Genomic DNA, 14,514 nt, shown 5'->3' on the forward strand with positions numbered 1-14,514 from the left:
ATTAAGAATTCGTTCGATTTATTAATTTGTTCCCTTATTTCACTTAAATCATGGGTTATTTAGGGAACAAAATTAATGAAACATGGACAATTGCCACATTAATAATTCGTAGGAATGAATTAACAAGTTGTAGGAATGAATAGACTACCTGTCCTGTCACTGTGTCCCGCAGCCCTGCAAAGCGCACGATATAAAACAGTTATCTGATGAAATGATTAGTAACTACATTTCTATTGCATTTAATGTTGAAGAACTTTTATGTTGTTTCTATTTTAATGTACTTTTAAAGTTTAAATCACATTAAAAGCTTAATTTGTACATTGTGAATGAATGATGATGCTTTTATATATCGTCACCGTCACTCACAGCGCTCGCACGTGTTGAGTGCGCATGAGCCGCACGCAGCCCAACATTGAATCGGTTAACCGACCATCGATAGCCTTAATCGATTGCATCTCTTATCGACAATTAATCGATCATCGATTAATCGTTGACATCCCTACCATCAACTTGCCTGTTTGTCACCATTTTTAAATATAAACGATAATGATAATAATTTTAAACCTTTTTAGAAGTTCACTTAAATATTTAAAGAATAAAGAGTTTTTTAAATAATAAATATTCAGCTCAATCTCTGTTAATATATGGTAGCCTATTAATTAATTCGTTCGTTCATTCATTTGTAAGGCCTTTTAGTAGTAGTAGTAGTAGTAGTAGTTGTAGTAGTAGAAGTAGTAGTATTGTTGCTTACAATTTTAACAACCAGTTGACTTCGTCTTACAGTGTAATACATTTTTGGTTTTAAGAACGTTGTAGGAACTTTATACTTACCGTAAAATAACGTTCTGGGAACATTAAACAAACTGGACAGTTCCACATTTTTGGAACGTTCAAAATAACGTTTCCACAACCAAAGGGGAAATTTGTTCTCTGGGTTAGTAGTAGTAGTAGTACTTGTAGTAGTAGTAGTAGTATTGTTGCTTAGAATTTTAACAACCAGTTGATTCGTCTTACAGTGTGAAGAACAAAATTAGTTTTTTTTTAATATATATAAATATTTTATACAGTCTCTCAATTAATATCCACATTTTCCTGACGTAAAAATGGGCGCCGCTATTTGTAAATTATATGGGACTTGCTTCCGGTCTCATTTGCTTCCTATTTTTAGCAGTACAAAACAGTTCGTTTTGCTGCTTGATATTGACAACTGATGTGTCTTATCATATTAGTTTAATCTGTTATCTTAATTAAGAACAAACTGGTTTGTACTGCAAACAGTTTTACTGTTTACTGCACGTTGTTATTCTCCTCGCTATTTACATAGCGGCTAATGAAACTGAAGTCTCACCCACAGCAATGGATAAGATTTAAGAAATCAGCTTTGTCAACTGCCCACTATCATTCAGATGTGACGTGCTTTGTCATTCAAATACAAACTGTGTAAACCTTTGCAAAACTAGCTATAATTACAAAATCTTAGCTAAGAAAGGTTACAGTTATAACGATGAAATCCACTGAAAACTACTTCCTAAATAGATATTTGAGATCAGTCTCATAGTGATGATGCATAGTCACATAATAAACATTAGTGTACACACTATGTCTCTGCCTGGGTTAAATTTGTTCCTTCCTTGAATCTAAATCAGGAGGTGATGTCACCACAGGCATTGCCAGCACAGGTGTCAGTTTCAGAAACCTGCGGGATTAGAAAGCATGTTGGAACCCTTGTAAGTTAAAAATAGTCAAAAATATGCCCTGATGTGACACTGAACTATTTCTTATTATTACTATTTAAATTATATGTAATATGTGTTAATATTAGGTATAAGGAAAACCTTGTATCATCCTCTGGCATTAACCTCTTCCTTTAATAGAAAGTTATGCAGACTTATTAGAGTGCCAGTGTGGTCAGTGGAAATAGAACAATGATGTACTTCTCTGGTATTTAACAGATGGATCACAAAAATATAGCCGACTTGTTTTGGAACATGACAGCAAGTGCTCAGTCATAGCAGCTCTTCGACAGGCTGACACACACCGTAGAGCTAATAGAGGAGCGTTGCTGGAATATTCCAAGACAGTATAAAAGCCTCTGGTCTTGTTCATTGGGACAGAAGCACAGAAGAACTGAACCAGCTCAAAACAGCACTGAAAATGCTTTGCCCAAGCACATTTCAGCCTCACCTCAGCCCATTCATGGATTTCCAATGGCCAGTGCGCAGTCTGTGGCCGGAGACCAGACCTCTGTTCTTTCAGATCGAGAAAGAAATGATGAGACACATGCAGGAGATGAGACACAACCTGGAGTTCATGGAACGCCTGCACCAAAGGATTTTCGATGAGATTGACCATGTTTCACCCATGACGACTTTCAAACCCATCTCATTCCAGCTCGGAAAGGAAGGAAGCCTCTATGCACTGACGCTGGATACAAAGGATTTCACTCCGGAGGAGCTGTCTGTTAAACAAGTGGGCAGGAAGCTGCGGGTGAGCGGCAAGACAGAGAAGAAGCAAGACGATGGGAAAGGATCGTTCTCGTACAGATGCCAAGAATTCAGGCAGGAGTTTGACCTTCCTGAAGGTGTGAATCCTGAGATGGTGACCTGCTCTTTAAATAATGGCCAGCTACAGATTCAAGCACCCAAAGAAGCCAATGCTGTGAGCAACGAGAGAGTGATTCCCATTACATACACTCCTGCTGTGAGAAGTCCTGATTCTCAGAGCCCTCAACCTGAGAGCCAAGGAGCTGAGGCAGAGGTTACGGATAAGTGAGCTTCGCCTCTGTCCCACAACGGAACAAATGACTCTATGACATTCATTTACAACTTGAAAGATTCAGAAGACATGATTCAGTTCAATATGTTGTTAAACTGTATTTCTTTTTGTTGAATTTCAAAAAGATGTTAAAAGAGAGAGAGAAAAAAATTATTTTGTGTACATCTAATAAACTAAAAACAAGTTTATTTGCCAGATTTTCACAAAATATTATTCAGTTGGTAAATATGTTAATTTGTATTTATTTATTTATTTAGCTAATAAATGGATCTTCCTTTTTTTGTCTTTACAATTTCTGAAGAATTTTTGCTTGCATTCAGTTATTAAGAATTGTTGCATACAAAGAATTGCATGCATCTCACAAATTCATAAAACCATTTGTTTTCTTGTGTAAAAAATCAGCAATAATCAAAAACTAAGTTTTTTTAATATATGGATCTCATCCATATTGATGCTTTAACAAAACAAAAAAAAATGCATAAAATATTAATAATAATAAAAAAATAGTTGCATGCAAATAAAAAAAAAACCTTGTTTTTTACGAGGGAAAAATCTGAAAAGCACTTATTTTCAATGAAAATGAAGAATATAATAAAAGAGTTACAAATACATTATCGGGTAGTATTAAGGTAGCGTTCATTTAATAATTTGAATTAAAATAACAATTTACACTCAATAAGTTAATGTTTTACAATGTACTACAATACTGAGGTCCAGATAATTGCAACTATTTGCAATAAGTAGTAACATTTTTACAAAGTGTAAATAGAATCCATTGCTATTTGCACTTAGTGTTAACAGAATCTATCGCTATGAAAATATGCTATTTACACTTAGTGCAAATAGCCGATGCCTAAAAAGTCCTTTTAGGCAAAATTACAAATCGTCTCTTCTACTTGTACTAATCACTCCAATCCTCTAGGCGGCTGTACTGCTTTAACAAAACACACTCCAGACGAAATTTTAGGTCCAGAAAAAACCCTTCCGTTTGTTGTTACCTGCCCCTAACCACAAGCAATTGGCTAGCTGTGGTACTTTTTAAGGCACAATTTTGTATGTGATGAAGTAGAAACGTATTTTTGGGGAGGAAAGTACCGAATAATCATCCTTGAGCATGACGGCAGTAATTCACGAGTTACTGTCCTCCGTTATGGGGGTATTAGTTGAAAGTGTCGTGTCGGAGTTGAGCAAACATCTCTCTGACTTCACGACTGTCTTATCTGAGGAGTGGAAGCGCAACAAGGCGACGGCAGTGAACAAAAACAGACTCAAACAGGCAAATCAAGCCAAAACTGTAAGTTCTAGAGTAGAGGAACGATTGCAGTGTCCATTCCTGTTCATAATAGGCTCCTGAATGGTTAACAGCTGTATTTACAACTTCTGTTTATTTAGAAGTCCATATTGAATGTAATTGTTGTAATTATAATAAACCTTTTAACCTTGCAACTTCCATCCGTTTCCAAATAAGCTATTGTTGGTTAAATAATGTGTATCCGTGTTTTTTGTTATACGCTATTTAAAATTTCTATCTTGTTTTAAACCTCAGTTCACACAGATTCTTATAGAAATATGTCCCACAACTTTAATATTTCCACGCAGAAATTTATTATTATTATATAAAGTTCTGTTCATTAATTTAAGTTCATAAATCAGGTAATATATATACACACACACACACACACACACCTGGTTTGTTAAGATCAATAATAATAATACTAAAAATAAAAACGACCTTGCAGTATATGTTTGGCAAGGTTTACATTTTTGGGTCACATTTGTACCAATTGGTACCAACATGTTTGGTATTTTTACATTATTTTCCTCCTGATGGTAGCTATTAGTTAATTATTCATTAATTCAAGCAAATGATAGAATTGGCAATTTATAAAATATGTGACATTTTTATAAATGTTGGTGTTAACTCATATTAAGTGATTGGTATTTCACATTTTGTGAAGAAATGAGAGCAGGAGATTGTGCTCAAAACATTTAAAACCCTTAAACGCTTGTCTTGTTCTAGTCAGAATACATTGAAAGGAAAAGAGAGCAGTGCAGTTTTCTAGGGACATGTAAAAACACTTTATCAGTGCAGAGAACTGTCATATGTTATCTTAAGAAGTCAAATATTTTGCGTGTATAAAGTAATGATCACAAATCTTCATCATAATCATCAAAAAAGTTCTGAGCACAAGATTATTAAGACAATATAAGAGAATTAGATTATAATCAAACTTGTTTTTTTACATGCAGGAAATTTTAATAATTGCATGCAATGAACTAAATCTCTAGTGGTCTTTTTTGTGTTTCAGAAAGCATTTGCGGATTTCATGGAGCTGTTGAGTAAAGCCACAGTAGAGACGATGGTGAAACTGATTCATGATCACATCTCAGCCCAAGTACCGGAAGTTACAGCAAAGTCTCAGCTCTCGAAACAAGACATACTAAATGGTACACATCTTCATACTTAATCACAAACCTGGGCTACACTTTACTCACCCTTAAGTTGTTTCAACCCTGTATAAGTTTCTTTCTTTGGCTCAACACAAAAGATATTTTGAAAAATGCTGCAGAATTTGTAGAAAAAAAAAAGAGGAGAGATGGGTAGAAACCTTTGTTTTTTTAATCTGCTTGTACAGTCAATAATAATACTTTTTAAATTGTATGTATTTGTATTGTGAATTCAAGATTTTCTGTGTGGTATTTTAAAAACAAACACAACATTTTCTCTTATTTTATTCTCACAGAGGGTCAAGCATCCACATCTGAGTCTGAAAATATTGTGCTTCTTGAGTCTGAACAGAACAAGCATTATGAAATGGAATCAGAACATCATGAAAACTCTGGACAAGCAGCAAATCAGTACGCACAGCTGTCATCTACACCCACAGATATTCTGGAAGGCAGTTTAAGTTTGAGTGAAAGCCAGCCATCCACAAGCACGAACATAGCTGCTGAGGAGAGACAGGAGCCTTTAATTTGTGAGTCCTGTGGCGTATCGTTCAGTGACATGGCCCTGTTAAACATTCACAATGCTTTACACAAAGAAAGACCTTTCAATTGTTTGACATGTGGGAATACTTTCAAAATGATGAAATGCTTGATGAAACACCAGAGATTTCACCTGACTCCGGATCTGAGTATTGCGTTCGAAGCCAATCTGAATGAAGAAGAATTCATTGTGCAGCTTGAAACCTGTGATACTGTCAATACATCACTGGAAACACTAGAGGTCACCACTCAAGGTAAGGCATTAATTCAGATGCAGCTTAAAGGGATGTTCACCCAAAAACTCACCCTTAAGGCATCCTAGGTGTATATGACTTTCTTCTTTCAGACGAATCCAGTCTGAGTTATATTAAAGGTGCTGTATGTAGGATTGACACTGAGGTGTTGAACTAGGTATTCCAGTCCAAATTCAAAATATTGGAGAGAGTTTTTTCAACCGGTTGCTCATCGTCAGACTAGGTGCACACAGGTTGCCAGATTGACGACACCAACAGGAACGAGCGCACTTGAAGATGCATATAATGAAATACGCTGTGTTTTCCACCAACTGGCAACCTGGGGTGCTGAAATACCAATGGGTAAACTGGAAGTGGGTGGGTTTCAGAAACCAAAACAAAGATTGACATTCCGGCCCGGAATGCACATTTTCAAAGGAGAATAACTGACTAGCATTGTTTTTCACATAAACAAGTAGGTTAACTTGGCATGTTTCTTAAATATCTGCAAACATATGATGGTATTTATTTTACTTTGGTAGACTCAAAATCTTACATGCAGCACCTTTAAATAATTTCCTAATGTTTTAAATAATGACCTTTAAAAAATTTCTCGGCTTTTCCAAGCTTTATAATGGCAGTGAATGGGTGTTATTTTTCAGTAGTCCAAAACTAATCGAATAAAGCCTATAAAAGGCTTATATCAAAATCCTACAACATTTTGTTTTACAAATCCTCATTTTGTGCTTCTAATTCATGACCAATGTTTTGTTTTGCTCTCTCATCTGTGCTTCCACGTTTGTCACCTCTCACAGGAGCTTACGCTACACCCTGCACCATCTGCCAGAACAGCATTCTCTTGTGAGCGCGTGTATGACAGTTAGCGGAAGCTAAAGATTACGGTTTATAAAGTTTAAAATATGGATTTTTTTTGTTTAAAAACACATTGATTCGCTTCTGGAGGCCTTAATTCACCCCCAGAGTGTGGGACACTTTTTATGATGGATTGGCAGACTTTATTGGCCTTCTGTTGGCCATTCACTGCCATTATAAAACTTGGAAAAGCCAAGACATTTTTAAATATAAGTCTGATTGTATTCGTCTGAAAGAAGAAAGTCATATACACCTAGGATGGCTTGAGGGTGAGTATTTTGGGTGTAATTTTAATTTTGAGGTGAACTATCTCTAGTTCTGTTTAGAATTACGTTTCTCTGCACAATATGGGAGTCACCTTGGACTGTGTACTGTAAATGCAGCATATGGTTAAATTTTTGTTATGATTTGGCTGATTTGGTTAAGAATGTTTTTATTATTATGTAAAAAAAAAATAAAATACTTTGTGGAAATCCTGATAAATTGTTTCATGATTTTTTGGTATAGAATTTCTTGTAACAATATTAATGTATTCATTGCCACTTTATCTGGTCAATTTATTGTGTGCTTTTTGATTAAAAGTATAAAAAATAAAAATAAAAAACATACTACATGATTTAAGATGTTAATTCATATTTTTTATTCTGCAAAGCACAGTTAGTGTGAAATTATTGGCTGCACCCTTATTGACCGATATTTTATATATATAAAAAAGTTTAAATATTGAAATGACAGTTTCTCTTAATCTTACTCTTGTGTTATTCTCCTCACAGAAATTCTCCAAAATAACTTGGACAATGAAGACGTATCTTGTGCTGTCTTGGAAAGCAGTCAGTATGTGACCGAATCTCTTGTGCAAGGTTTAAATATTACCATCGAAAACCCAGACAACCAGCCCAACACCACACCTCACATAGATATGATCAAGAAATCAAATGATGGCTTGTTCCGATGCAAAACTTGCGGAAAGTGTTTTGAACTTAGGTGGAAGTTCATTAACCACGTTCGGGCTCATGTGAAACATTACAAATGTTCTCATTGCGAGAAGCGCTTTACTATGAGAAGCTGCCTCATCAGACATGCAGCGATGCACACTGGAGCTCAGCTATTCAAATGTGATATATGTTCCAAGTCTTTTGTATTTCAGGCCTCCCTGGAAAAGCACAAGCATCTACATACGGCAGAAAAGACGGTTACCTGCTCAAACTGTCAAAAGGTTTTCCCCGGCAAGCGTTCATTCGGAAGACACAGATGCAAAGCAGTCGAAATGCTCTACAGCTGTCCAGTGTGTGACAAGCAGTTCAAAATTAAGCAAAACATGCTCGATCACCAAACACTGCACACTGGTGAGAAACCATACTGTTGCGAAATATGTGGTGCTTTTTATAGCTGCGAGCGATATCTGAAAAATCACCAGAAGAGTCACATCGAGAAAACCTACGACTATCCGTGCGAACTCTGCGACAAACGGTTCAGCGCTCGCAAACATTTGCAAGCGCATATGCTCGTGCACACGAGGGAAAAGCGATACGCTTGTGACGTATGCGATAAGAAGTTTGCCACCTCTGGAAACCTCAACAGACACAGAGCTGGTCACACGGGTGTGAAGCTGTACGGTTGTCCCATATGTTTGAAAAGGTACACCACAGCGTACGCCTTGAAGATGCACATGCACAAACACACTTCAAGCAAACCATTTCTTTGTGACATTTGCGGTAAGGGATTTACCAGTTCAGATTACATGAAAAGGCACAAGCGAATCATTCACGCAGGAAGGAGGGATTGTGTGTGCTCGATCTGTAATAAGGCCTTTATATTCCCCAGTTCTCTTAATCAGCACATGCTCGTACACACAGGAGAGAAGCATCACGAGCGACTGGTCAGTCCTTTGTTGAAGAAGTTCAGTTGCGATCATTGTCAAAAGAAGTTCTATTCGCAAGCCGCCCTTACAGTACACCAAAGGGTTCACACCAAAGAAAAGCCGTATAGTTGTGAGGTTTGTGGAAAGAGGTTTGGATATTCGAGCAGTATTCAGATGCATATGAGAATCCATACAGGGGAGAGACCTTTTGGATGTGATGTTTGTGGTAAGACGTTCAATCAGGCTGTGCATCTGAGGACCCATCAGCGAGTGCACACCGGTCTGAAGTCATTCAGTTGTGAGAGCTGTGGCAAGAAGTTTGTGGATCATAGAAATCTTAAACAGCATAAATGTAAATACACCATTTAAATTCATAAATATTTGCAAGACCAAAGGTTGCATAGATTTTCCAGGGCTGTTTGAAATAGTTTTATGTAATGCATAGCATTATGTTCCTAACTGATGATCGGTATTCTTATTTGGCAAGTTGAATGAAATTTGTTTGTATGCTTCTGAATTTTTAATTGTGTAAACAATTATATTTTCAAACCAGTACTGGGAATCAATGTTTGAGTGTGATGCCAATAAAACATGAACCTTCTCGTCTTTTTTTTTTTTTTGCATTAAATATATTATTAAAGAATGGGCTAGGAATTATTCATAGTCATGTTTGAATAGTATTTTTTGGTGCATATGATGTCGCACAATACTGTGCCTGCTTCACAGACAGAGTGGTCACTCTTTAAGTTAATTTTTTATTAATTTATACTTGGAAATCACTCTGGTTATCTCTAAAGTTTGCTTAATCTTCATTTCACACAAATTTTTATTTATAGTTTTGCATATGTGACTGTTATATTACGAAATGTAAAGTGATGAGGAAATTGTATAAACAGAAATTGTACCCACTTTATAACAGAATTATAATAGACTAACATTTCCACACACAAACATTGGCAATAAAATAGGCCAAAAATATTTTCAATAGGCTACTTTTTGATAGCAAATAGTCGAACGTTTGAGTGAGTGACAAAGTGGAGGTTCTTTTTGAGTGTATTCCACTGATATGATAATAGATCAGTGATGTATTCTAAAACTAACTTCCGGGGCGGAGACTAATTGCCTTGAATTAAATCACCTGTACGTCACATCTGATGTCTACGTAATTGGTTCTCATAGACTAGACTCAATCTTCGGGCACTGTTTAGAGCCTCTATTTTTCTCTTTGGGAGATGAACAGAATTTAGTTCTGCTGTATTTGTAGTCCTTCGATGATAGCAACTCGATTATTTAATTTCCCCTGCAGTAGTCGCTAAAGATGAAGGAGTTAGGAGAGGAGATGCCTGATGAGGGATATGGATGCGCCGTTGCGAATCGTTTCGGCCGGCTGCTGGACGATGAATCTGACCCGTTCGACATCTTATTCGCGGCTGGGGGAGAAAAGAAACCGAAGAAGAAGAAAGACGAATCAAAGAAAACTTCAGCCACAACTAAATCTGGAAAGAAAGAGTCTCAGAGGGACAGGAAAGGTAACGTTAAGTGAAGGACGGGCTTTTAGCGTGCCTTATTTTTAATAAATGATCGACTAATTTAAGTAATCCCTAGACGATATCATGATTTTAAATGGTCTACTGAGGTTTTAGGTGTTTCAAGTGTTTACATCTCTGAGTGTGTTTGTGTTTGGTCCGAATTTCTTGCTTGTGGAGAAGTTGAGGAGCGCATAGAGAGAAGTGTGACTTTTGAGCGCAAGTTGACCAATGCCGACGCCCCCCTCAGCTTCTCTGTTGAGAGGTAAACGTCTCTAATTACGTGTCTACTTTTGATTCATCTTCCTGAGTTGAATTTGCATGCCTTGCAATCTATCTTCATCTGTGTGCAGGCCTGTGGGTGTGTTGGACAGGCCTGTCAGAGGAAGAGGTACAGAAAGAGGACGAGGAGCCCGAGGCCCAGGATATCCGAGATCCAGTGATGGATTTGACCAGAGGGGAAAGAGAGAGTTTGAGAGACATAGTGGCAGTGACCGAACGTGAGCTGTAACTCATTACTGTCATCGAGTGGTCAGCCTGGGTTTGATTTAGGGCCCAAACTTTATACTGGGTGTCATTTATTTGTGTACAAATAATGTTATTAAACAAATACAGATGTGAATGCGTCACTGAAATATCAAAATGTTTTATTTGAATATATATTTATACAATCATTCAAATTAGAGTGGCCAAAAGTGTACAATAAATTAATTTACACTATAATATTTACAATAGATTTTCTAGAATGCTGTGTAAGTGTAACTTAGTAATTCAATGTAATATATATATATATATATATATATATATATATATATATATATATATATTAGACAAAAATACTTAAGGATACTTTTTAAGAGATGGATGATATTTACGATTATGCGCTTGATTGCAGTTTTTTTTTTTTTTTTTTGCATTTTTGGCCTTTTTTCATCACCCTTTTAATACTGATCTGTCACCAAGTTTTGGGTTGTATATTACTGGTTGAAACCACATTTTGTGCTCCCAATCAGCTGATAAATGAGACATTGCTTTTAAATCAGGAGTGTCCGATCTGAAGAGAAGCGCAGCGGCAGTGGATCTCGCAACTGGGGCTCAATGAGAGATCATATGAGGTGTTTAGCCTTTTACATTTGTCAGATTGAAATAACAGCCCATCCACCCAATTTAAAATGATTGAGATTTTCCTTCTGTCCTGTAGTGAAATTGAAGTGGGGTCACCTAGTGAAAATGTCGTGGAAAGTGAGGAGACCCAAGAGGCAGTTCAGACCGTTGGAGAAAACAGGTCCGTTTCTCACAGCCGCAGGAAATATCTTGTAACCCAGATGGTGCTTGACAGTGAATTTGATTATTTGCTGACTCTATGAACTTGAGCTTCCTTTTTATAATTCATAATGGCTGTGAATGTACGATTGCTGCTCTTATTACTCTTTCAGACCATCTGAGACTGAGGAAGTGATTGAGCTTGCCCTAGAGATGACACTGGATGAGTGGAAAGCCCAACAGGAGCAAAGCAGGCCCAAAGTAGAGCTGAATATCCGTAAGGCAGACACTTCTGTGCCGTCGAAGGCCGTTGTCATCCATAAGTCCAAATTTCTTCAGGTGAGGAGACTTTTTCTTAGCACTTAGAGTATGCTGCATACGGATTCACTCTTCTAACTGTTGTTCTTGTTTTAGAAACATCCTAATGGCTCTGATGAAGAGGATGTGGTATTCCGCCGCCCGGCCAATGACATCACTTGTCAACTAGAGATCAACTTTGGTAGCCTGGCCCGGCCCTCTCGTGGTGGGAGAGGAGGACGAGGTGGTCGTGGCCGTGGGGCTCCATCCATGCCATCCCAAAGATCTCCACAAAAGTTTGAATCTGTAAGCTAGTTGTATTGGTTGCATCATAAATTGCTCATGCCCACATGAGCATTTTCCTAAGAAAAACAGGACTTTTAGTTTAACCCCTTGCCCATACTTCACGTGATGCCACAACACGTTTCTATTTCTGTGACACATTTGCTGGAGGAACAACATACAAACTATGACAATGATGATCTCCTGTTCTGACTATGTGCTTTATTCAAAGCACATTACGTTAAGTGTCATTATTGCGTTTAATGGCACATTGCATTTATAGCCGTACTGAAAGCAGCAACCGATAGTTTACCTCAGATCTTTTTATAAATTAAATCAAATGTATGTTAAAACCGTGAACCAAGTGTTTTCCATGACGAAGATGACATCAGTCACTCAGTATGTAGTTTTAATGTTAAAAAGGTTTAATATTTCTGAATAAGATTATAAACGTGTCCATTTCATTGAGATTGCAGTGCGCTTCTCTCTTCTGAATGGCTGTGATATTTGAGTTATTCTGTCTCATCGTTTCTCATCTGGTGTTGACAGCCAAATTGCTTGTCGCTTCTGATTAGGACATGGTGTAAGGCACTAAACAAAGCCAGATAGGTGTTCATGCTGTATTCGAAAGTGTACCTGTGGTGGTTTGGGGCTAAATCATGTCTTTTTGTTTCCTAAGGCTCCAAACCCAGATGATCCAGAAGATTTCCCTGCACTGGCCTAGAGCTCCTCTGAAGGTAGAGAGAGTGAAAACTCTTCTGCAGCTCATGTTGGCGACTCCGAAACGGGCAATGTGCACTTAATGGGCAAAAAATAAAGCATGCACAAAGTTGTTTCTTTGCAGTTACTGTAGTTCTCATCTTGTGTATCATTCTGAAACTTCTGCACTTGTACTATTTTTAAGTGGACTCAGCAATAGTTTGATCTAAAATAAAGCATGCTGTTAAAGGCATATTGATGCTGAGTGCACACCGTATGTTAAACATTTAAGCGTTAAACTCCTAATGTAGACTTATGTTTCTTCAATTACTTGATTATAGATTTGAGGCAGTGAAAAAGGACTTTGTGCATAAAACTTTCTTAATATTAAAAACAATCTTACTGACCCCGAACTTCTGGTTGGGTATGTGTCTATATGCAATTGTCTATAGAAAGTCTAACCTTTCTTTGGAGAATAAGAACTTAAAATTGGAGAGAGTGAGTGCAGTGCATGATTAAGTTTTTCTCCAATACATATTGGTCACAATTAATCATACCCTTTTATCCAATTTTCAACTTCCTTTTGCCATGAGAACAGCAGAGTCTTCACCTATAATGCCTGAAGAGTCGAACCATTAGATCTCAGGTTTTGAGCTTCTAAGTGCAGTGCTTCTCTTCACCATCAGGGTGTGTAATACTCCAGATAATAAGTGGAATCTGTGGCTGCTAGTAGGATGTCCATTATAGGCTACTTCTAGTTATACAGTGAAGAGAAATTAAATGTACAATGGATTGTTTCCTCCAACTCACCATGTATCATTTTTGGCCGTTTTTTTTTTTTTTTTTAAGGGACAATACTCATTAATCAACATGAGCAAACAAGTCCACCATGTAAATGTGCCATATTTACTCATTCAGGCTAATTTTCACCTGCAGTTCATCTGTTTGCTAGACAATACTCCCAATCTCTCTGAAAAGCACCACAGAGCTCGGTCCTGCAAGCCTGGCAGCAGTGAACTCTGGAGTCAGATTCCTCAATGAGAACAGTAGTGAGAGAACCTCGCATCTGCTGAAATCACTTTATTTTATTTTTCAGCTTCCCTGTGCCTCCTGATAGCTCTGACACTTATCTTTGAGCTATAAGAGTCTTATCTTAGTGTAGTCATATGATACACCCTGGTTTAGTCTATGAAGACTGTCTGGTGTGGTATTTTTTTTTTAAAGGGATTGGGCTGGATTCCCGTGGCTGTGTTAACACGGAGGTGATTGTAAATGTTAGGCTTAAGTATTCTTTCTGCATTCTCAGAGCTGTTTTTTTTTTCTTCTTCTGTGGATAGTGTTGATCTGGTGAAACACACAGGCATGAGCTCATTGTAGCTGACAGAGTGAATCCAGATGGATAAAGCAGTGATACTAGAAAGATGTGTTCACAATATTTTCTGCGCCCAAGTGCAAAGTTTTCTTTGTCTTGGCATCTTAATGTTTTCTCATACGCTCTTTTCCTAACTCTTTTTCTCTGTATTTAAGGGCTGTTGGGGACATCACGAACTGCGTGTGACTGTAATTAACTGTCAACTGTTTTGAATTAATATAGATCCATTGGGGCATAGAAACAAATGGTGATTGATTGTTGGCCTCGGGACCCAAAGAGTGATTGATTCAGTGTGGTGTTGAATTTGGTATAACACCAAAAAAGCATTTGACCCTTTGTTTATTT

At 37.3% G+C, this 14,514-nt stretch overlaps 3 protein-coding genes across 4 annotated transcripts; all 3 read left to right on the top strand.

Annotated features, from left to right (window-relative positions):
- The first annotated feature begins 1,968 nt into the window (after window positions 1-1,968).
- Window positions 1,969-3,053, top strand: LOC127941835 (heat shock protein beta-11). The gene has a single exon (XM_052537279.1). The coding sequence runs from the start codon at window positions 2,155-2,157 to the stop codon at window positions 2,770-2,772; it is 618 nt and encodes a 205-aa protein (XP_052393239.1). The 5' UTR covers window positions 1,969-2,154; the 3' UTR covers window positions 2,773-3,053.
- Window positions 3,054-3,740: 687 nt separating this feature from the next.
- LOC127942151 (zinc finger protein 345-like) lies at window positions 3,741-9,331 on the top strand. Its single transcript, XM_052537757.1, has 4 exons — window positions 3,741-4,069; window positions 5,085-5,223; window positions 5,520-6,017; window positions 7,643-9,331. Exons 1-4 carry the CDS (start codon window positions 3,890-3,892, stop codon window positions 9,097-9,099), a joined length of 2,274 nt encoding a protein of 757 aa, XP_052393717.1. The 5' UTR covers window positions 3,741-3,889; the 3' UTR covers window positions 9,100-9,331.
- Window positions 9,332-9,891: 560 nt separating this feature from the next.
- On the top strand, window positions 9,892-12,941 carry LOC127942152 (plasminogen activator inhibitor 1 RNA-binding protein). 2 transcript variants are annotated; one of them, XM_052537759.1, is made up of 8 exons: window positions 9,892-10,259; window positions 10,437-10,521; window positions 10,610-10,756; window positions 11,300-11,371; window positions 11,458-11,541; window positions 11,693-11,858; window positions 11,934-12,122; window positions 12,778-12,941. In XM_052537759.1, the coding sequence occupies exons 1-8, from the start codon at window positions 10,049-10,051 to the stop codon at window positions 12,820-12,822; spliced, it is 999 nt and encodes a 332-aa protein (XP_052393719.1). In that variant the 5' UTR covers window positions 9,892-10,048; the 3' UTR covers window positions 12,823-12,941. The 2 variants fall into 2 exon arrangements, with proteins under 2 accessions (XP_052393719.1, XP_052393720.1); XM_052537760.1 differs by having other exon boundaries at window positions 9,893-10,259; window positions 10,440-10,521.
- Window positions 12,942-14,514: the final 1,573 nt, after the last annotated feature.

The sequence above is a fragment of the Carassius gibelio genome, chromosome A21, assembly GCF_023724105.1.
Source record: "Carassius gibelio isolate Cgi1373 ecotype wild population from Czech Republic chromosome A21, carGib1.2-hapl.c, whole genome shotgun sequence".
Lineage (NCBI taxonomy): Eukaryota > Metazoa > Chordata > Actinopteri > Cypriniformes > Cyprinidae > Carassius > Carassius gibelio.